Here is a 23,908-nt window from a genome sequence, read left to right on the forward strand (position 1 = left end):
CATAGGGAAATTCGTGTCCGTGAACACGAATCAATAGATTTAATTTCGTGACTATATCACGACATGTAGTGAGACTGGGTTGGCATATTTTATACCTTAATTGGAAAACTTTTACCTACACTCAAAAAAGGCAAAGAATTTCAAATATTTCTCTGTATTTGTCTTTCACTACAAAACGTGTATGCAGTGTATAGTACTATTGGAGTGGCCCTTAATGTCAGGTTATATACTTATTTAAAAGCTACTATATTAAGGGAACAGAACAGGTACCCTTAAAGTTCCCACGTAACACTTTATAGACAATAAAGAGTGTATAAAAGGGTATGTGGTGCCCCCTTCATGGTCATTAAGATCTGCTTCCTGAGTCTGAGATTCAGCTTTGTTACAATACTTTATATATATATTACTTTTATAGATTTATAGGCATTTAAGGTAGAAAGGTACGTGTCCTGCGACAAGAGAAAGTGCAGCATAGTATATCTTTTAAGAGTATATACGTAGTTTAATTGCATAAATAAGGATGTCCTTATTTATATAGACAACTCGTGGTAGAAGTGGAGGAAGCAGAAACGACGCCTTGAGGCGGCTGAAAGAGAGGAAGCGGCTGGACCTTCTCAGACCGCACACCTCCGGTCCAATGAGAACGTATACTTACTGGCTGCCATGTCTCTGTCTTCCAGTGCAAAGCATAGAAGAACTAGTGGGTCTGCAATATTATTCTGATTCTGTGTCATAAAAAAAAGAAAGCATGGTATTGTACATATTTTGCAACCTGTTGCAATACTGATGTCCGGGTCACTACTAAGCGCAAATGCAGACGTGGGGGTCTGCATGCGTCAAGGCGCATCAGTGATAGTATTTGGTGCGGTATTTTGTGGCGCGTGGAAGCGTGCGTTTGGAGAAAGCAGAGCGCCGGTGTGCGCGGACGCGTCTCACTTTGGCACGCGGTGGAGATTCGGGGAGGGGGAAGGCGTTCCGTGTGCGGCTACACGGCTCTTCCCACTGCAGACTTTCTGGAGTCATTGCGCGCCTCTCCCAGACATTTTATGAGCGGCATTGAAGCAAAGTAAAAAAAAAAAAAAAAGAGAGAGAGAGAGAGAGAAGAGAGAAGAGAGAAAGAGAGAGAGAGAGAGAGAGAGAGAGAGAGAGAGAGAGAGAGAGAGAGAGAGAGAGAGAGAATAAAAAGCATAAAACCGCCCCAAGCAGAACCGCCTCGGAAACATTATTCTCCCAAAACGCCTTGCGTTTAGACGAGCTCCGACTCAGCCTTGGATTATTTTTGGTGCGGGGGACACGCGGTCCTCTAAAGTTTCAATTCTGGAAACTCAGCCCTTTTTTTTTTCAAACAGGAATTTCTGATGCCCAATATGCAAGTACCACAGTGCAATAAATATTTTGTGAGATGCCCATAATAAGCAAACAAACCAACACATATTTATTAGTGGGAGAGGTGAAAATATTGAGCTGGAGAAGCATTGCAATGATTATTTATAATTAGGGTTGTACTGTAAATAAGATGCAAGACGTCCAAGAACGTGCATGTGATTCCAAACATATTTTCTCAACTTGAGCAACTGATTCACGTCTACAGAGCAATGCATTAGTCCTGAGAATCATTTTTGGTTTATGTGCAGGTTTTTTTTTCTTTCTGAATAGCCAGGATAATTCGGTTAGTTCAATCTAAAGTGTCGCTATAAACTTCTGAGCACTTCCAGAAGGAATGAAGAGAAGCATGAGTGTATAGAATGAAAAATAGTGCGGTTTTCAGTGATGTCTCATCTGGCAGGACATGAAGAGAAGTTACTCATAAGCGCATAAGCTCCTGTTAACAAAATTAACAGTTTTATGCCTATGTAAAGTTATAGAAGAGTACAAGGATTTTCTCTTATCCTCATTATCTTTCATCCTCATGTCGTCTCAGGCAGTTTTTCATTTCAACATTGTCTCTGGCTTTTTATACATTTGTCATATTTTAATGTATAGACCGAATTTACTTTTCTGTCAATCTTCCTTGAGACATTGCTTCATTGCTGAATAAAATACATGTGATTAATATTCTGGGAGCTGTGTGTAGTTCTGTCCTGGAATTTATGATGAATAAACTTTATGAATTATGAATCATTTACAGGATTTTCTTTTCTTCCTTTTTAACATATACATTACAGCACATGGAGATCCTTTCTTCACATATCCCAAGGTTGTTAGGAAGCTGGTGTCAGAGCACAGGGTCAGCCATGATACAGAACCCCCTGGAGCACAGAGTATTAAGGGCCTTGCTCAATGCTTTGCATTGCTAGAGCTGGAACCCCCTTCTGATCTTAAATACTGAGCTACCACTTCCCAAATACATTATGGGACTACATTATGATCTGTGTGTCACATGTAACCACTGACTGGATCATGTCAATGTAGTAATCTGAGCCCAGAGATTTCATAGCACACAATACAACTGGATTCTTTTAGTGATATCAGTATCACAAAGACCAGCACTAAGGTAACAGGCTAGGACACGCTTCATATAAGCTAAAAGTAAGCTGAATTAAGGTACAGTTGTGTTTGTTGCTGATGTGGAGCCAATCAGGTTTCATCTTTCGTGTCTTTAGGATGCATCAGTTTGTACATTTAGGATTTATAATGGGACAATATATAAGGATAAGTGATGCACTGGTAAACTTTACCCTGTGCAGTTCAAGGTACTACATGGTATTACCAAAGCACCAAGGATACGTACTTTTATTTCTGAAAAACTGTTTTTAGATTCTGTTGTGATAAATGATTATTTATTCCACAGTGGCACCAACAAAAATAGTGAAGGGGATCCTCAGAAAAAAAAAAAAATATATATATATATATATATTTATAAAAAAAAGTGTTCTAGAAAACCATAAAATGTTTTTCCTCAAAGATCATGCATGAAATGTTATTTATTGTTATGAAGCTGTATACCCCTAGAGGAGTTCTTTATGGTACAAAGCACAAACCCACGTGTCCAAAAACACCGGAGTTTACAGTATAACCAGCACGTGGGTGGGACTGAGGGGACGTTTTCATCACAGCTTCTATTGAAAATAAATACATTGTGAATCTTGTAACCACATACGCACATGGTTAGATAGATAGATAGATAGATAGATAGATAGATAGATAGATAGATAGATAGATAGATAGATAGATAGATAGATAGATAGATAGATAGATAGATAGATAGATAAGGTGCAACCCTGAAATAAAAAATAAGGGATATTACAATATATATTTCTAAAAGAAAGAAAGAAAATGTATAGAAATAAAATCCTGTTTTGAAACGTTTCCGCAGCCATAGGAATTTCCGCCAATGTACACTAAACCTATTTATGGTCCTTCAACTGCACATTGTACGCATTGCACATATTCCTGCAGAGTTTCATCTGGTAGTGATTGAAATGCCACTCTTTATTTGCAAAAGCCACATCATTAGGAGTCTCGGCTAATCGCATCCGTTTGCTGAGCACCAAACACATCAGCTTATATCCTTATATACACTCCTTCATATCCCATAAGACTGAACAAGCTCCGGGTTTTACACTCAATTGGGTTAATATAAGGAGAAGAAGGACAGGCACGTCTTTAAATGATAGAACTAAAGGCAATGTGTGTTATACTGATATAGTATTTTATATAAATGCAGAGATATGCACTAGTAACATTTTCTTTTGTTTTGGGTAAAAAATAAAAAGGGTTTTTTTCGTTTATTAGATATATTTCCGTTATATATTCAGAGCCAAATTGTTACATATGCTGCAATCAGAATCAGAATCATCTGTATTGCCAAAGACGATGAGTTGCATGTACAAGCAATGTCTCATGCTATGCTGGTGTTATAAAAATGTTTTATATAAAAAGGAAAAAAATATTAATAAAACAATAAATAAAGATAAATGCATTGACAATCACTAAAACAATAACACCAAAAGCATCTGAAGTTTGAATAAAGAAATTGCTTATTTTAGAAGAAACAGTAAAAAAAAAAAAAAAAAAATCTAATGTATAATTTCAGCCATGTGTGGACCCAATATAAACTATAATATTCTACAAATTTTAATATTTATGACTAAAATGCCAAAGGGACAGATAAAGTAAACCTATATTAACTTGATAAAAGCCTTAAATGTCTAGTATTTTGTCCACCGGTTTGTCCTCGGCTGCAGTCTCAGTGGGAGGTCATGATGATAACATGGTTGTTTTAAGCAGCTCTTTTTTTTCTAACAGACCCCCTGCGAGCTCAGGACCACCTGCTACAAAACTAACCGCGAACCGAGCCGCTTCTCCACCCACCCGGGCCATGCCAAACACCCAACCCCAATATATACCCCTCTCTCTCTTCCTCCCTCTCCCTCCCTCCATTACCTCCTCCCTCTCTCTCTCTCTCTCTCTCTCTCTCTCTCTCCATTCCCTCCTCCCTGCTCTGCCTCCCATCCCATTCTTTTTGTTACACTAAAAAGATTGGTGAAATTGCTTGTAATTGCGACGCGTTAAAAGCAAATGTGCACAAAGACTGCAAAATGACTGCAATTACATTTCGATGTAAGAGTCGCGTTTAGAGGGGCTGCTATCGACCACAGCTTTCTCTCTCTCTCTCTCTCTCTCTCTCTCTCTCTCTCTCTCTCTCTCTCTCTCTCTCTTTCTCTCTCTCTCACACACACACACACACACACACACACACACACACACACACACACACACACACACACACACACACACTCGTCTAACAGAGAATGATTAAGAAAATAAATGCACGGACTACAGTAAGTCTTCCTTTAAATAAAGAAAAAAATAAACCGTTTTGAAGCAAGACCTATTATTATTATTATTATTATTATTATTATTATTATTATTATTATTATTATTATATCAGCAGCAGCAACAATAATAATATGAATAATAAAATGACGTGTTTTACAAATAATAAGAAAAAGTAGAAAGTAGAGGGTAAATATGATATTGCTATATTTTGATCAACAACAATAATATTAATCTTAATAGTTATTAGTGATTAGTAATAAAAAGGACAATCATCATGTTACATCTATCTATCTATCTATCTATCTATCTATCTATCTATCTATCTATCTATCTATCTATCTATCTATCTATCATGTGAAATAGATTATTAATAGATTATTATTATTATTATTATTATTATTATTATTATTATTATTATTATTATTATTATTATTATTAAAACAATATGAAAAATGATGTAGGAGTAGAAGATTAAAACTGCAGCTTCAACAAGTATTTATATCAGATTTATTTATATATAGTTGTGCTACTGTTATAATCGTCTGGATCACGGAAGCTTTGCTTACTACAAACATACATGTTCTTATTTCCATTCCACATTCGTTTTTCTAATAAACCAGCCGATTCTAGAACTGGTTTAAATGGGACACTGACCCTGTTTCCACCTGGTTGTTACGTCATTCATTAAGAATTAAATTCGGATTATTTGCAGATTACATCATGTAAATGCAAGCTTTTTTAAATTTAAAATCTTTTGATCTAGGTTCCTATAGCACACATTAATCTCTCATCGTTGATGAATTCTCCATTCTGATTGGTCAGAAGGTGTTTTTTTCTCTAAAATATGGGGCTCACCGTCTAATCTAATAAAGTGAATAAAACTTTTAAACAACAGTAATCGTTAAAGTCTAAAGTGTCTAATTTTCTTATTTATCTAAACGTCATTTAGTAAGAATTCCGCAATTTTTTCTATTTCTTTATTTATTTACAACAATTGGTAACAGGAACTGTCTTGTTTTAGATATACCACAGCACTATGTGTAACTATGAGCAGATAAAAAGTACCACGTCATTAAGAGGTGATGATATAAAAAAAAATGTGTAATTAAAATTGTAACTCATTGTTTACATTTTAACATCACAGCTATAAGAAATTCCTTTTTTTCCTTTTCTGTTTAAAATAAAGTTGTGATGTCACTAATTAAGTGAATGCAATCATGCTTGTGATTACAAAATGATCTGGAACCTGAAAATGTTTACTTGTAAACCATGAATGCTGTCTAATAATATAATATATATAATGTAATTTTGTCTGTTATGGTATATTCTGACAAATATGTTTGGGTGAAATAAACACTTAAATTATGCATTAAAAACGTGATAATATAAATCAAGATTTAGATATTGAAATGCCAAAACTTTCCCTCTGGCCATATAAATATAGTGATGGAATTGAGACACTGCAGGTTTGAAAGGCATTTAATTCAAAGTAATTTATATAAATGATGGATATCAGCTGAAACTACTAGGAATCATGTCCAGGCTTGAGATGTTTTCAGTATGATTTGGATTTTTTTAGACTTTGCACTTAGACTAATTAAATATGGTATAACTTTGAACTGAGATATTTTGTAAAAAAAATATTATAATAATAAAATAAATAAATAAATAAATAAATAATTTCTATTTTTGCAAACACAAAGTAATTCCATCTCCTGGAAAAGAGATCTTGACCAACCCTTGTCTTCAACATCGACCACCATCTTGTAACTCTAGGTGCTACTAATATAAAATAGAGCATGAGAATATAGTGCATTGCTCATGATTTGAGACAGAGCCCTCTGTAGCAAGACTATTTGTGTGTTGGCAAAAATTCTTTCATGCAAATTTGTTACTTGGCATGAAGCATGTATTTGTGTATACAATCTTCTGTCACCCATCATCCATCATCATCACATCGATTATGGTTTTGTTAGCTTGTTAGCTCCACCTGTCCAATCTCATGATAATCCCTAAATCTGATCATTTACTAAACCGGATTATAAAGGAAGCCCCCAATGCCAGGGAGCCCTCATATGCCATAAATAAAATCACCTCTCGGTGGATGTGCGCTCACATAATGACGTTACCCCGCTGTAATCTCATGACGCGAGCAGATAGTGAGCATGAGCCATGTTAATGAGACATAACGAGGTTTTCTTGGTCATTCCGGCGCTGAACTCGAGACAGACAGACGTTTTAGGAGTGACGTAGGACATGCTCTCCTAATAGAGTGATGAAATAATGAAACATTTAGCTGAGCTGAAAGGCAAATAAACCAAATGAAAAGAATTTCATTCTTTATACCCAATACATTTGTAAAAAATATATATAAAATCCATCAGAAATGTTACAAAACCTATAGAAGGCAGACTTGTAGCGAATGTGTCCAAATATTACACCACAAAAACTTTGTTCATTCTTAATCAGGAATAGTCTGTGAACAAACTGGAGTCATGAAAACCCTAAACACAATAAAATGTTTTTATTTCACCACACACACACACACACCTCACACAAAATCTTCACTCAAACAACTGCACAAGCTCTTTTGACCACATTCAATTCTCATCTGGCAATTTGGTCAAAATCTCCACGCCGTCAGAGGTGATGACAACCGTGTGCTCAAACTGGGCTGATCTGGAAATGACAAACACACACACACACACACACACACACACACACACAAAGTGTTTTGAGTGACTCATATTTAAACAGATGAAGTGATTCACATTTAAGGAAAAGCTCGAGATTAGGCCCTCTCTCTGCACGATATCGTGCCCTACAATCCACCTTAAACAGGGAAGTTCAACAGATGTGCTGACCAAGCAGTGGTGCAGATTGTCCACACCTGCTGACAGAGCCATTAGCAATAAGCCTGAGGGTGCGCAGGACAGGATGCTCAGGCAAAAGCCCAGTATCTGTCATTAAACAGTGGAAGACATGTAGAAGACCAGGACTGTATTTCAGATGGTAAAAAGCTAAGGAGTTCCACTGTGAGCATGGATGGATTTCCCAGTCTAGGGTTGTTTAGTCACTGTGAGATGCACAGATCTTGTGATTTCTTTGACCAACTTTAGAATTCCAATAATCTGTATGAAGCAGATTGTGTGTGTGTAGGCTATTATTTTTTAAATCTGAAAACCACATTTTATTGATTTTCTTTGAAGACTATCATTCTTTTCCCAAATTTGGTCACCCACTAATTGCAGCCCATCAGCCATTTGTTCTCTATCACTCAACAGCGACCAACCACACGATGGCTAAAGGCTAACCTGTGCTTCCTCCGAGGCCTGTAAAGGCAACCAAATGCATCTTTAACTTATCAGGGAAAGTGATAGCTTAGCGGTTAAGGCTCTGAAGCTCAAGTCGAAAAATATGCGAAAATTTCCCTTTGGATTAATAATCATAATATTAAACAAAACAAACAAACAAAAAAAATGCTGTTCATGCTATCTGCCCTTTTCCACATACTGAGCATCATAATAATGTGCTCATGATTGGCTGCACTATAGCAGCTCATCAGCTGCTGCACTATAGGTTTCTGGAGAAAAGAACAGGTTGCTAGTAGAAGTTTTTAACTATAAATTAAAATACATAAAACTAAATTCTACATTAAGCTGTTGTGTTACTCACAAAGAAGTTTTTACCTGTTTTTTTTAGTTTTCTTAATCGTATAAGAATACATTTATTGATAGAGATTTCCTTTGTAGGTTGCTTTGGATGCTTTGGATAACGTTGTCTGGCAAATGGTGTAAATGTTTAATCTACATGTATTGTTTTTCTACCACATGAAAGCAGCACCCATTAACCCAAATGCACTTCAGATATTCACCACTGTATTGGGACTTTGCTAAACTTTTAGCTAACTAACAAAATAATCGATCTAACACTAACAAACTAACAAAACTGTCAATAACAGCCGATAAAATATGGGCTGTCACTAGAACCCTGCTAAGGTATTTTATTTTGCACTTGAAGGTGTAAAGAGCAGAAGAGAACCTTTTGTCATCCACTGAGACGGCCGTCCACTTGTCTCTCAGGATCCTGAAATCAAAGGATCCTTCCATCAGAATGGGCTCTAGAAAAGAAGAAGAAAAAAGTATAACCACAGGAAAGAGACTACTGGAAGAGAAATCTCAGACACTCCTAAAAAGAAAAATAAATAGAGAGCAGGACACACAACAGAAATCCCCATACTAGCACTGACCTATTGTGAAGGCCATGCCCTCTTCCATCAGCATGTCATTCTCGTTTGCTGTATAAACAAACAAAACAAAAAAGAAGTGATACTGGCATGACACTAAATATTAATCATGGCATCTGTTAATAATGTGACCTGAAGATTCCAACTTGCTAAAGAGTCAATGGTGAGACTTGAGTGCACATCTCAGACAGGATTCTTTCTCATTTGTAAGCTTCTTTGGATAAATTCCATTGTAAATCACTACTCACGTCACTCAAAGACTTTATTAGTCACATGCTAATCCTTTTTTTTTGTGATCTGGGAATCTGGACATTGTGGTGGAACTGAGGTCTTAAATGAGAAGATTCAGGGGATAATTTTAGTTTCTGAGAATATTTAGAAGAACTTGAGTCATTTTCTGAAGGATGAAAAACCTCGAGGGGACTCAAATCACCAACGATTGTATAAAGAAATAAAAAGAAAAAAAGTCTGGGAAATAGTACTTTCAGATTGTTTCAGTATGCAAGGTGGTCTGACAAATCCATCAGCACATCAGTGAACTCAAATCTCTGAGGTAGATTTGGTAGATTTTGGGGGATACAAGGTTTGAGTGAATAATACTACAACAGGAGAGACCAAGGAGTAAAACCTAAGCTCTTACCGTGATGCCAGATCTCGGGGTGACCATGGAAGTAAGAACCAATGCCATGGCCGATGAAGTATGGACACACACAGAAATCATTCGAATGGGCAATTTCACTGTAATTCACACACACACAGATTATGGCAATGTAGTTTAGAGCAAGAAACCAACAATGTGACAACCGGCAATCGAGCAATAACGCAGCAACAGGAGCTCATGCTGAGCGAATGGATGCTAGTTTATTGATCTATCAGAGTCAAGGGGATGACGTGGGTTCTATGGTCATACAGGTCAGGCCTCTTTTGGCGAAAATTACTTTATAGGTGACAATTTGCCCATGAGGGAAAAAGGTAAGAGAAAATAGAAGCAGGCAATAACAAGTAAAACTCAAAAAGAGGAATTTAGACAAACCATAAGAAAAACTAAAGCTTTTAGACAAAATAGATTTTGGACAGAAGCAAAAGGAAAAAAAACAGAGAGGTTTAAGTGCTCTTTCCTGAAGAGATGTAATGGGCTCCTGTGTGCATGTAATGATAGTGTTAGTCCTTGCACACACACTGAACATAGAACAAGAGAAAGGAAGAAGTCAGGGTTAGAGGAAAAAAGGGAGAGAGACACAGACAGCAACAGAGACAGAGAGAAGAGAGAAGACAAAAGCTCAGCTTACTCAGAGAGGCACGTCTATACCTGCACAGAAATGTACGGAAAACACACTCACACGAACGAAGAAAAAAAAAAAAAAAACTGGCCACATGTTAATTAAAACACACATTAAAAGTCTAATAAAAAGCCCTTGTAAATAATAATAATAAAAAAGTAAAAAAAAAATTATATATATATATATATATATATATATATATATATATATATATATATATATATATATATATATATATGTGTGTGTGTGTGTGTGTGTGTGTGTGTGTGTGTGTGTGTGTGTGTGTGTGTGTGTTACACCAACAAAAGAACACCTACGATTTTAGATTTCATTATGTGAACTTTTGTTTTTTCCCCCAAAAGTAAACCATTAAGATGGGGGGCGACAAATAAACCTTTCTTCCTCCACAAACATTGAAAAAGTAAATAGCAGCAAGGCCTAACTTAAAAATGCACACGATTACTTCATCATCAAGAAGTTTGACAACCTCTATAAAAGCAGAACCTTTGGAAGTATGGTGTTCTGAAGCACTAGGTGTGTAGGGTGAATACACCATGCCTAAAATAAAACATATCAGTCCTGACATCAGAGAAACAACTGCTGCTGTTCATCAAGCTGGCAAGGGTTATAAGGCCATCTCCAGATAGATAGATATAAACAAAAAAATGCACAATGTGTGGATCTAAATAAGTTTCGGCCTGCATTAATAGGTTAATGTCTTGTATTGCATTGATAGACAGGTCAAAATCATTATCATGGAGGGTCAACAGTGTAGTCATAGTCATTAGAGCAAATTCCTTGCATATTTTAATATAACACACCCCAGAGAATACCATTTATTGGAGGTAGATGTGTTAGACATGACATAAAGCAGATGAAGAAAACATCTATGTAAGGCACCCAATCTGTATACATACATACATACATACATACATAAATATAAAGCACATTATACATAAAAATCTTTAAAAATAACCTACAAAATAGTAGTGACAAAATACTGAAAGGATAAAAACTACTAATAGTAGCAGAATAACATATTGTGTTGTGGGTACACACACACACACACACACTCATATATATATAGATATATATATATATATATATATATATATATATATATATATATATATATATATATATATATACATATATATATATATATATACACACACCATTTTTTTTCTTGAAATATTTATTTAGTGGAGCTCATAAGAGGGCTGTATTCTGTACATTGAAAAGGGTTTGTGAGAACCCCTGCCGTAATCTGTGTGACCGGACTGACGCTATTATAGTCATGTCTTTTGTGCAACGCTACAGAAAGAGGTTTTTGTGTGTCGTCCCTTTCTGTGTGTCCTCCTTCTCTCTGTGGCTGTGAGTGGGTCTCGGCAGGGAGCTGGACTCGGCCTGGCAGACACTGCATTTCTTCAAGACAGCACAAGCTAGCCTGTAATTTACATCTCATACACACACTCGCGCACACACGCAGACACACACACACGCACGCAAACACACGCGCGCACATGTACGCACAGCGAGACCACCTAACCTGTAATTTACACCCCATTGCAGGGAGAGAACCCTGGTGCACTCTGGGTAATTGTTCGTTTCGTGCAAGCCTAGAAATACATTAACTCTATGTAGTGCTGTTCGGAACACTGCGAAGGGAAATGGAGGGATCAGAGCAGCGACTCATCGTATCCTCCCCTTTTCCCTCTGTCTCTCTGTCCTTCACTTTTTTGTTGAGATGATGTTCTTATAGCCAGGTTCTGGAGGTGACGTTCATCATTTGTGCGTGTGTGCGTGTGTGTGTGTGTGTGTGTGTGTGTGTGTGTGTAGGCCGAATCCTTATACTCAGACAAAGGCTAGTGGAGAGTCCTTGAGTTAATTATAGCTGATGTTAGTGAGAGAGAGAGAGAGAGAGAGAGAGAGAGAGAGAGAGAGAGAGAGAGAGAGAGAGAGAGAAGAGAGAGAGAGAGAGAGAGAGAGAGAGAGAGAGAGTGGAAGAGAGATATACAGTGTGCTGTGTTAATATAAGATGAGGGTGAATCTCTAAATAATGCATTTTGTCATCATCTTTCTCTCTCTTTTTTCCACTTTCATTCTTTTTTTTTTTTTTTCTATTTTGTCCTCTCTTTTTCTCTCCTTGTTGTTTTCTCATCCTTTACTCGTTTTCCCTCTCCCTCCCTCCACAGGGTTACTGTCCTCCTCCTTCCTGTTGCTTTTCCTCTCTTCCCTGTCCATTCTCTTTTTGTCTCTTACTTCTTTTCTAACCCTTTTCCTCTCAATTTTTTTTTTCTCATGCTTCTTCTATTCACTTTCTCCTTTCTAGTGTTTTTGCGACTATATTATCTCATCTTTCCTCCCTCTCTTTTTTCCTTTTTACCCTCTCTCTCCTCTTTCTGTTACCCTTCTTCTTTGACTCTCTCCTTTCCCTTTTTTCTTATAGGATTGTACCTTCCTTCCTCACTTTGTCCCATCTCTTCTTTTCTTTTCAACTCTACATTGTTTATTCTCATCCTCTTCCTATTCCGTATCTCTCACCAATTCTTCTCTTTTGACTATCCATTCTATGCTGAGTCTCTCTCCCTCGCTCCTTTTTTCCTCCCTATCTTTCACTCACATCCTTTTGTCCCTCTTTCTTACTTCTTTCTTTCTCACTTTTGCCTTTCCCATTTCTATATTTTTCCTTTTCCTTCTAGGTCCTTCTTCATTTTATTCCTTCTCTGTGTTTTTTTTATCCTCTCTCTCTCTTTTTTTTTTTTTTTGTGAGCTTCAACATTACTAACATAGGGATACTGAAAAATAGATTGAGCATAAATTTGTCAAATGCCCCATGAAACGGATGAAGAATAAAGAAAAGATAAAAACACAGAGCAGTGTGTCTGTGTGTGTGTGTGTGTGTGTGTATATAAATCCTTTATATCCTCTTTTAACACTTTTCTCTTTCTTGCACTTTTCTCTGACTCACACCAACATGCATACCTTCTCATATTCTTCCCCACCCCTCACTCACACACACACACACACACACACACACACACACACACACACACACAACCACTCACACATGCATCCACTTCATGTACCTGATGATGTTGCCGATAACACACAGCGGGCGTCCCGGGCCGCATGCACTGATGGCCTCGTCTCTACACTGTCGTGCCACATTTACTAACTTCCCACCACATTCGTCCACCGAACCAATCAGAAATGTCTCTGAGGTGTCACCATGGTAACCATCCAGGTAAACCTACATGTACACCAACAACAGAAACTCATAAAACAACTCTCAGTAATAATCGTTACATTGCATGTTTTGGGATGTGTGCTTGTGTACTCACAGTAACGTCTATGTTAATGATATCTCCATCTTGAAGGGGTCGACTGAAATAGAAATATACACATTTGTAGTAAGATTACAAAAAAATATGTAGCTAAAAATGTGATCTGGCAGTTTTCGACTCTTGAATGCATTTAAGAATTTAACAATAATATATATATATATATATATATATATATATATATATATATATATATATATATATATATATATATATATATATATATACAGTGAGGAAAATAAGTATTTGAACACCCTGCTATTTTGCAAGTTCTCCCACTTAGAAATCATGGAGGGGTCTGAAATTGTCATCGTAGGTGCATGTCCACTGTGAGAGACATAATCTAAAAAAAAAAATCCAGAAATCACAATGTATGATTTTTAAACTATTTATTTGTACCATACAGCTGCAAATAAGTATTTGAACACCTGAGAAAGTCAATGTTAATATTTGGTACAATAGCCTTTGTTTGCAATTACAGAGGTCAAATGTTTCCTGTAGTTTTTCACCAGGTTTGCACACACTGCAGGAGGGATTTTGGCCCACTCCTCCACACAGATCTTCTCTAGATCAGTCAGGTTTCTGGCCTGTCGCTGGGAAACACGGAGTTTGAGCTCCTTCCAAAGATTCTCTATTGGGTTTAGGTCTGGAGACTGGCTAGGCCACGCCAGAACCTTGATATGCTTCTTACAGAGCCACTCCTTGGTTATCCTGGCTGTGTGCTTCGGGTCATTGTCATGTTGGAAGACCCAGCCTCGACCCATCTTCAATGCTCTAACTGAGGGAAGGAGGTTGTTCCCCAAAATCTGGCAATACATGGCCCCGGTCATCCTCTCCTTAATACAGTGCAGTCGCCCTGTCCCATGTGCAGAAAAACACCCCCAAAGCATGATGCTACCACCCCCATGCTTCACAGTAGGGCTGGTGTTCTTGGGATGGTACTCATCAATCTTCTTCCTCCAAACACGTTTAGTGGAATTATGACCCAAAAGTTCTATTTTGGTCTCATCTGACCACATGACTTTCTCCCATGACTCCTCTGGATCATCCAAATGGTCATTGGCAAACTTAAGACGTGCCTTGCCATGTGTTGATTTAAGCAGGGGAACCTTCCGTGCCATGCATGATTTCAAACCATGACGTCTTAGTGTATTACCAACAGTAACCTTGGAAACGGTGGTCCCAGCTCTTTTCAGGGCATTGACCAGCTCCTCCCGTTTAGTTCTGGGCTGATTTTTTACCTTCCTTGGGATCATTGAGACCCCACGAGGTGAGATCTTGCATGGAGCCCCAGTCCGAGGGAGATTGACAGTCATGTTTAGCTTCTTCCATTTTCTAATGATTGCTCCAACAGTGGACCTTTTTTCACCAAGCTGCTTGGCAATTTCCCCGTAGCCCTTTCCAGCCTTGTGGAGGTGTACAATTTTGTCTCTAGTGTCTTTGGACAGCTCTTTGGTCTTGGCCATGTTAGTAGTTGGATTCTTACTGATTGTATGGGGTGGACAGGTGTCTTTATGCAGCTAACGACCTCAAACAGGTGCATCTAATTTAGGATAATAAATGTAGTGGAGGTGGACATTTTAAAGGCAGACTAACAGGTCTTTGAGGGTCAGAATTCTAGCTGATAGACAGGTGTTCAAATATTTATTTGCAGCTGTATCATACAAATAAATAGTTTAAAAATCATATATTGTGATTTCTGGATTTTTTTTTTTAGATTATGTCTCTCAAAGTGGACATGCACCTACGATGACAATTTCAGACCCCTCCATGATTTCTAAGTGGGAGAACTTGCAAAATAGCAGGGTGTTCAAATACTTATTTTCCTCACTGTATATATATATATATAATTAGTCATTTATAGGCCTAAAAAGCAACTTTACACTGCACACACATAGGAAACAACTGAATAACATGGTAACAATGTTGGATAAAGTTATAAGAAACAAACTTATTATGTCCATTGTCAAAAGCACTATACAAACAAAATTGAACTGAATTAAATTGAACTTGAACAAACTGGGTAGTTTAATGCTTGCTTATTAATTAGATATAATCTGGACAATCAGTTAAACTTTTGTCAGGAGGACACTATGGTTAGCTAATTCAGCTAGTTCATGGAAACATTTGTGGTAAATTTAGCTAGCTTACTGCTTAAGGAAACAATAGTCAAGGGAATTGCTAAATAAAGGCGCTTTAACACGGATTATTTCCTGCTGTTTGTTTCCCAGCTTTTGAAATTATTATTTAAAACCAGCTAATGATAATCAACATTAACTACAACACAAGCATGTACTAGCCAAGTTAGCAAACATGTGGTACTGTAGGTAGGGTGGATAACGTTAATGTTTTTGTGCAAATCATTCATTGAAAAACAAATGACACTTTTATAGAAGGTTTACTGTTGGGACAGAATTGAATAATCAGTCTGTGTTAGCTAACAACATTACTTTAATAGTGTCATTTATTTGCACTCAAGCAAAGAGTTTCTTCAGGACAAGCACTTGTTCCTTCTACCCTCGAGCCTGTAAATCTGCTGCTGGAGAATAATTAGCTAAACCTAAATTGCTGGATTAGGTGACTCATAATGTTTTTTTAGAATATTTGTTTTAACCAAATGATCTAAAAAATATATATAAAAAAGGCAGAAAACAAACCAACATATATTTTTCCTCCAGTTAATGGTTAAATAACACTCTGGTCAGTTTAGCTAGCGACAGTACCTACAACAGTAAATATAAGTTTGAGACAGATTGTTACTGTAGTAACTCAAACACCGTTGCTCCAGTTTTTCCTATAAATATCTGAGGTAACTTCCAATCACGTGGACATTGTTTTCGCTAAAGCTAAAAGAAATTGAGCACTTACAGGAGTATTCTTTATTATAATGTCTTTCCGAGTTCATTTTTATAGTGTTGCTCTGCGACGTTGTTCTTCCCAGGAACATTCGTCACTCAACCGGACGTCCATTTAAACATTATGCACTAACAGACTGTTAAAATGGCACAGCTGTGGTAACGTTACCTGTCTGGAATGCCGTGACACACCACGTTGTTTACAGATGTACACACAGACTTGGGAAATCCACCGTAGTGTAGCGGAGAGGGATACGCGTTGTGTTTGATCGTCTCCTGATGCACGATGTAGTCAATTTCGTCTGTTGTCATACCAACCTGCGATAAAAACGTAAAGAAGTAAAGGATGAGCTCAGGTATGTTTCCATCCCTAAAGGTTCCGTTTGACACACACTATTTATCTGATCATGATCTGATTTTGGCAGCTAGTGTCTTCTATTGAACAATATATCTAATGAACAATAAATATAAGGCCAACATCTGTATTATTCAGCCCATTTTATCTGGAATCGTATTGAGCTGAGGTACATCCCTCATGCAGATGAACTGAATGCTCTAGAATGTTCTAGAAAGGAAAAACCTTAAGGCTGCTTCCAGCAAGGAGGAGGATGTGCCTAGCGAGCTGACACGCTTTCCTCAAACCCTCAATCTGCTCTTCATCCTTGATCTCAATATAGTCAGGCCACTCAGGCACAGAGCTGGAGGAGACGTAGCCTGGTTTTTGGATGTGCTGAAAAACAAACAGAGAGGGGCGTGTAGAGGGGGGGGACAATGAGAGACGGAAAAAGAGACAATGAGCGACAGATAGACAGAAGAAAGAAACAAACTAACTAAGTGAATAAAAACGTAAAGATATTCTGCTTGTTTAATTGCACCATTACTGACTGACTTTGTTCAAGTCTGGGACGTAGACAAGAATTTAGTTCGCGTCAGCTTTTAAAACGCACAGGAACAGCGCACATGGGGATTCTCTGTACAAAATACCATCCATCTTTTCTTATGAGGGTTCTCTCAGGATGTGCATACGAAAATCTGAACTCCTGTATCTTTCAGCTGATTTACAGTGTGGAATTATTAATAAGTGGACATGCAGCACACTCCATAAACAGACACATCAGGAATTAAAACTTGTTTCACAGCCGTATTACACTGCTATCAGATGATTATAAGGGGAAGATGGTACCGAGTCCGGATACTGCCAAGGGCTGCATTTAGTTTTCATCAAAGCTCATTAATTTTCCAAATATACAGTCCTGGAAAAAAGTGACTTATTCAATTTCCTCAATGTCGAGAAAGGAAATGTGCAGCTTATATAATACAAACCATCATTTTGATTTTCCATGTTGCAAAAATTAAACCATTATATACTTTGTATTATATAGTTATACCTTGGGAACTGGGTAAGGCGGCCGGACCACGGCGGGTCGAACCACGCTGTGAGAACACGTCCGTTTTTTCCAGAAAAAGTGCCGACGTTGTTGACACGGGGCACTGCACAGGCATCGCTGGCATCCTGGCAAGCGCACTGCCCTCTGGAACAGGCCTGAGGAGGCTGACCACAAACGCCAACACGACCAGAGAACAACCATAATTCAACTATTATACAAACCAGAAACCCAATAACCCCAACACAACCAAACAAACAACAAGCATGACTACAGATAAAACACTCCACACCATGCAACACCATGTAGCTCAATATCGCACTCAATCTAACACTATATAAGTGCACAAGGACATGTGCTACAATATCTTCATTATTATGTTTATCATCTATGTTTTAAGTATCCATTTGAGATCATAGGATAATTAGCTGCAGAATTATTGGCACCCTCAGTAAAGATGGATTATTAAAAAAATAAATAAAAAAAAAGATTTTCTAACAACATTACAAATGATTATTTATGGAAATAATGCTGGGCTCATATACAAATATGTGTAATGAAAAAGGTTCTTTTTTTAATGTTTTACATGTATTTCAACCACGACTTTATTTAGTATTCAGCTATGAATAAACAGTTAAGAAACAGTGTATTTTCGTTGATAGGTTTCCTATTATGGAAGGTGTTTATTCTTTATAAAGCATGTTTTAGCATTTTTTGAAAGATACACCACTGTTTATTTTACTTTCATACTTTATATTTTGCTTTAAATTCATATTTGTATTTTTTTTTTATTTCTTTTATATTTTTTTTCTTTTCAATTTCTATTACAAAAAGCGTTTCACTACATGTGGTACTCTGTATGAATGTGTATGTGACAAATAAAATTTGATTTGATCAGTGATTTACAGTATACAATATACACAGTATAATAGCAAATGTATTGGGACACGTGACTTTTTTTTCCCAAGCCATATGTGGTTCTTCCCCAAACTGTTACCAAGTTGGAGGCACACAATTATATGGAATATCTTTAGATGCAGAAGCAAGAAATTTTCCCTTTACTTGAATTGAGAAAACCAAACCTGTTTCATGACAATGCCCATGTGTACAAAGTGACCACCATAAAGATATGCTTTACATGGTGTGGAGTGGAAGATCTTGAGTGGCCTGCTAGAACCTCAACCGTATTTAACACCTTTGGGATTAATTGGAATGCTGACTGCACAAATCTCCACAAACACACTCCAAAATCTAGTGGAATATCTTTCCAAAAAGTGGAGGTTATTATAACAGCAAATTGGGAATAAATGTAGATTCGGTGTTTAAAAATTCACACGTGAATCTGTCCACAAACTTTTGTTAGTACAGAGTATATAATAATAATTCAACTAAAGAACCAGCTCATACGTGAGTAGCTAAAACCTTAAAGTGTTAATTTCCTTCTGAATTGGGTGAAAGTAATTAAAGAATATTAAGAGAAGTATAAGAAGATTTTCAGAGCACATCTTTTTATTCTGTTTGTTAAAGTCGCCGAATGTTGGTTCTGGCTTTTAGTGCTCTATGTTCTTTATTTTGAAAGGCTCACGCTCCATCTCTTTCTCTCTCTCAAGCCTTTCTTCAGTGTTTACAATATTTCCTGCTACGTCAGCCATTTTCTTTATCCGAAATCTCGGACTTTACTACAAGCGTTATTCATCCGAGAGGGCGGCCAAAATACAGAGCCGCCACACCGGAGCCACGCTGCACACGCTACTGTAAAACCACCCAGTGATGCAGAGGAAGAGAACCACAAAGTCAGAACAGAGCAGAGCGGAGTGACCACAGACCCAGAATAGAGCAATGAAAGCAAGAGAGGGAAGGAGGGAGGGAGAAAGGGTGGGAGAGAGAGAGAGAGAGAGAGAGAGAGAAAGAGAGAGAGAGAGAGAGAGAGAGAGAGAGAGAGGAGTGGAGGAAAAACCATGGACTGATGAACAGAGCAGTGGCAAAAGGAAGTGTGGAGGATGGGAGGGGGTAGTGAGGTAAATATATAGATTGTGGATGAATAAACAAACAGATATAGATGGGGATGTAGGGATGTAGACAGACAGATATACATTATATATAAAGAATCATTTTAATAAATACAACCAGCAGATCAATTAAAAAAGAAAACAACAGAAAGACAAATAGAATTTAGAATGAGACAGAGATAAACAGATAGAGAGAACAGAAAGGGAGACAAAAGAGACAAGATAATTGGAAGGATAGCAAACAAAAAGAAGGACTTATGAGTGAGCAGGCAGATGACTAGCAGACATGAAAAAATATTAAGACACAAAGTGAAAGAAAGAAAGAAAGAAAGAAAGAAAGAAAGAAAGAAAGAAAGAAAGAAAGAAAGAAAGAAAGAAAGAAAGAAAGAAAGAAAGAAAGAAAGACTTGGATATGTTTGGAAAACTGAAATCAACAAAAAAAAGAAATAGAAAAAAGAATGAACAGAGAGATGAGCAGAGCAACAGAAAAAAATTTATAAAAAAGAAAGAAAGAAGACTGAAATCAACAAAAAAATAAAAAGACAGAGATAATCGGGGCAACAGAACCAGAAAGAAAAAAATTTATTTTATATATATATATATATATATATATATATATATAAATAAAAGACTGAAATTTAAAAAAAATTTGAACAGAAAAAAAAAGAAAGATGGACAGTGGATCCGCAGATCAACAAAGGAAGAGAGAGCAGACATGCAAAGAGTAAAAAGAAAAGAGCAAAAAAGACAGAAAAGCAAAGAAAAATGAGCAGTGACATCAGCAGTGCAACAAAGCAAACAAGAAAGCAAGAAAGCAAGAAAGCAAGAAAGAAAGAAAGAAAGAAAGAAAGAAAGAAAGAAAGAAAGAAAGAAAGCACGAGTGAGCAGTGTTATGGTGTGGGTGGTGTAATGAATAGGAGTGAGGATAGAGCTGAGTGTGGATTTGGAGTAATTTACCCTTCTTCTGAAGTGTGTGTGTGTGTGTGTGTGTGTGTGTGTGTGTGTGTGTGTGTGTGTGTGTGTGTGTGTGTGTGTGTGTTTTATAAACAGTATAAACAGAATCTGGTGGTTAAATGTACCTCTGCACTGAAGCGCAGTTTATCTGTAACAGTGACTCTGAATAAATCACTCAGTATTATTAGTCTTATATAAGTGATGAAACCCACACTAGAGCCTTCATACAGCTGTAACATTAAACACAACTCACCGTCCCAAATTCTTGCCAGAATTGTAGATTTTGACTGAACTCCCTGCATTAATAAAAGAATAAACAGTTGCAGACTCTGTAGGTAAAGCATGTCGGGTGGATTATTACAATCAAACGACAACATAGTTTATAAAAACTCTTGGTTGATGTAATCATTTTTGCTTTTTTCATTGATAAAAAACTGACACAAAGTCTCACAGCTGTATAGTGCTCTATTCTGATTGGCCAGAATGTGATCAATAATTTTCTATAACAGCAGCTTTCATAACTCCATTATCATTTCTACACTAAGAATTCACACAGGGACACGGAGGACATTCCACAGTTGCAGTTTTTTTCCATTACATAAGTCTTATTAATCTCATAAAAAGTTTAGCCACTTTTCATGATCAAAGTGCAGAGCGGTGCAACAGAACTGTGACCAGTCATGACCAGTCCAGGAAAGCAACAGTGGCTGTGGTGTGGGGGTCAAATGGAAGCTTATAGCATGATCTCTCACCTGTCATTCACACTGACACAAACCTTCCATAGGCTATGATTTTGTGACTCCTCCCCATGACACAGCATGAGCAGCAGATGCTACATGTCTCTGAGGATGCGTGTGTTACGCTACATCCTTCACTATATACTATCCTTAGGGAGGAGGCGACTATAAAAGTGCGCAATGGTGTAAAGTATTTCAGTAAATGTACTTTGTTACTGTAAGTACAGTCATTTTTTAGCTACTTTCTTGTTATACTGAGTATCAAAGATATAGGTGACTTTTACTCTCTACTCAACTACATTTATGATTAAATATATTTGCGCCGCTATATTTTAAACTGATAATTAACCGTTAACGGTTTATCTGCTACCAGTGAACGACTTTTTCAGCACCTGATTTTCAGTCCCAAAAAACTTGTACAAATTACAAAAATTGTGAGAACCAACTTCTGCTGAAGTGGAATAAAAATACTCCGAAAGGTGCATCAAATAAAAGTCAGCTCGAAAATATTTGGTTTAACTTTATATAAAATTATTTACTTTAATTCGATTTTTCCGGTAGAATGTTTCTCCTACTTTGTGACACAATATTGTATTTTTAATTTGTTCTTTGAAGATGCCTTTTTGAAAGAAGGCTTTCATGCAATTGATTAAACAATGCGTTTTCAATTTTAAAAGAGAGAAAGACTTGGATATGTTTGGAAAACTGAAATAAACAAAAGATGAGCAGAGCAACAGAAAAAAAGAAAAAAGAAAGAAAGAAGACAGAAATCAACAAAAAAATTTTAAAGCAACAGAAAAAAGGAAAAAAGAAATGAAGACTGAAATCAACAAAAAAAAATAAAAAGCAGCAAAAAAAAAAGAAAAAGAAAAAAGAATGAACAGACAGATCAGCAGAGTAACAGAAAAAGAAAGAATGAAAGACAGAAGAAAGAAGACTGAAATTAACAAACAAAAGGAAAAAGGCAACAAAAAAGAAAAAAAAAGAACAGAGTTCAGCAAAGCAACATAAAAAAAGAAAGAAAAAAGAAAAAGAAAAAGAAAAAGAAAAAGAAAGAAAGAAGACTGAAATTAACAAACAAAAGGGGAAAAAAAGCGTCAAAAAAGCTACAAAAAAGAAAGAAGAATGAACAGAGAGTTCAGCAGAGCAACAGAAAAAGAAAGAAAGACAGACTGAGGTATACTATAGACTGAAATCAACGAAAGCATGTGGCGTGTTGAGGACTAGTGCATCTTTGAGCCTACGTTTAATATGAGTCAAATACACAAGTTCAAATCAGATACTCAAACTTTTACTCAAATCATATTGGAATTGGAGACTTTTTGCAGTAAGGTGTTTATACTTTTACTCAAGTATGATTTTCAGGTTCTCTACACCTCTGAGACGACTTGACGCCATTGGAAAGTACTGAATTTCTGGGTGGCAATGAAATCACACCACCCAAATGATGATTACTGTCCTAAAACAATGCTTTATTATGTTTTATTACTTTCTAACTTTGCAAATCAGTGTCTAACCATTAGAGCCTCTGCTGTGATGAGAAGAATCCAACATCCAAATGATCTGATCACTGCTGATCCCTATCAGGAATACAGTCAATAAAGTTCAGCTGATAGACTGGTCAATGTACCTAATAAAGTCAATATTATTTATATGATCGATAATGCACATGCACATTATTTATTGTTGCAAAAAGGGTGGTGTGACATGTTAGTTTAGCTCAGCACACAGAAACTCCAAACCAAAACATCAATGATTCATAGTGTATCACAGAGAAGGTCCAAGACCAAATAATACTAATAAAATAAACGATGCATTTGGCTGCACAGCACTTTCTTAGGTTAATATCTGTCATATGCACAGTCTGCATTTGTGCTTAAATAATAATAAAGCCGCAATTCTGTACCTGATTGTAATAACACCCGTATCAGCGATGACACACAGGGCGCCGCCATGTTTTTTTTGGGCACCGCCGGTCACGTGACGCGCGCTCGCCTTCCATGTGCATGCTGCTGTAGAGTGTCAGAGGAGATTCAAGTCATTATTCAGGTTTCATTTTATTTTAACACTGAATTAGGACAAAATTCATAATTATTGACAACACATACAGTTTTTGTAATGTACATGAGGAACACTTGATTTCTTTCACAGCTGTGATTCATCTTTTTTTTTTCTTTGGTTTGATGTTATTTTCTTTTTTTTTTTTTTTTTTTTGCCCCCAAGAGAACATCTATAATTATAAAATGATCTTGAAAAGATGTTACATGTTCTTGCACACACAACATGTTTAAATATGTTATAAGATTTTACATTTTG

At 36.8% G+C, this 23,908-nt stretch overlaps 1 protein-coding gene across 2 annotated transcripts; it reads right to left on the reverse strand.

Moving 5' to 3' along the window:
* Positions 1 to 7,291: 7,291 nt before the first annotated feature.
* On the reverse strand, positions 7,292 to 23,604 carry metap1d (methionyl aminopeptidase type 1D (mitochondrial)). 2 transcript variants are annotated; one of them, XM_083522001.1, is made up of 10 exons: positions 23,499 to 23,604; positions 17,896 to 18,059; positions 17,088 to 17,237; positions 16,677 to 16,825; positions 13,653 to 13,695; positions 13,398 to 13,561; positions 9,669 to 9,766; positions 9,032 to 9,079; positions 8,824 to 8,902; positions 7,292 to 7,461 (listed from the first exon to the last, which is right to left on the reverse strand). In XM_083522001.1, the coding sequence occupies exons 1-10, from the start codon at positions 23,545 to 23,547 to the stop codon at positions 7,383 to 7,385; spliced, it is 1,023 nt and encodes a 340-aa protein (XP_083378127.1). In that variant the 5' UTR covers positions 23,548 to 23,604; the 3' UTR covers positions 7,292 to 7,382. The 2 variants fall into 2 exon arrangements, with proteins under 2 accessions (XP_083378127.1, XP_083378126.1); XM_083522000.1 differs by lacking the exon at positions 23,499 to 23,604 and adding an exon at positions 21,109 to 21,212.
* Positions 23,605 to 23,908: the final 304 nt, after the last annotated feature.

Source organism: Silurus aristotelis (genome assembly GCF_946808225.1).
Source record: "Silurus aristotelis genome assembly, chromosome: 20".
In the NCBI taxonomy this organism is placed as follows: Eukaryota; Metazoa; Chordata; class Actinopteri; order Siluriformes; family Siluridae; genus Silurus; species Silurus aristotelis.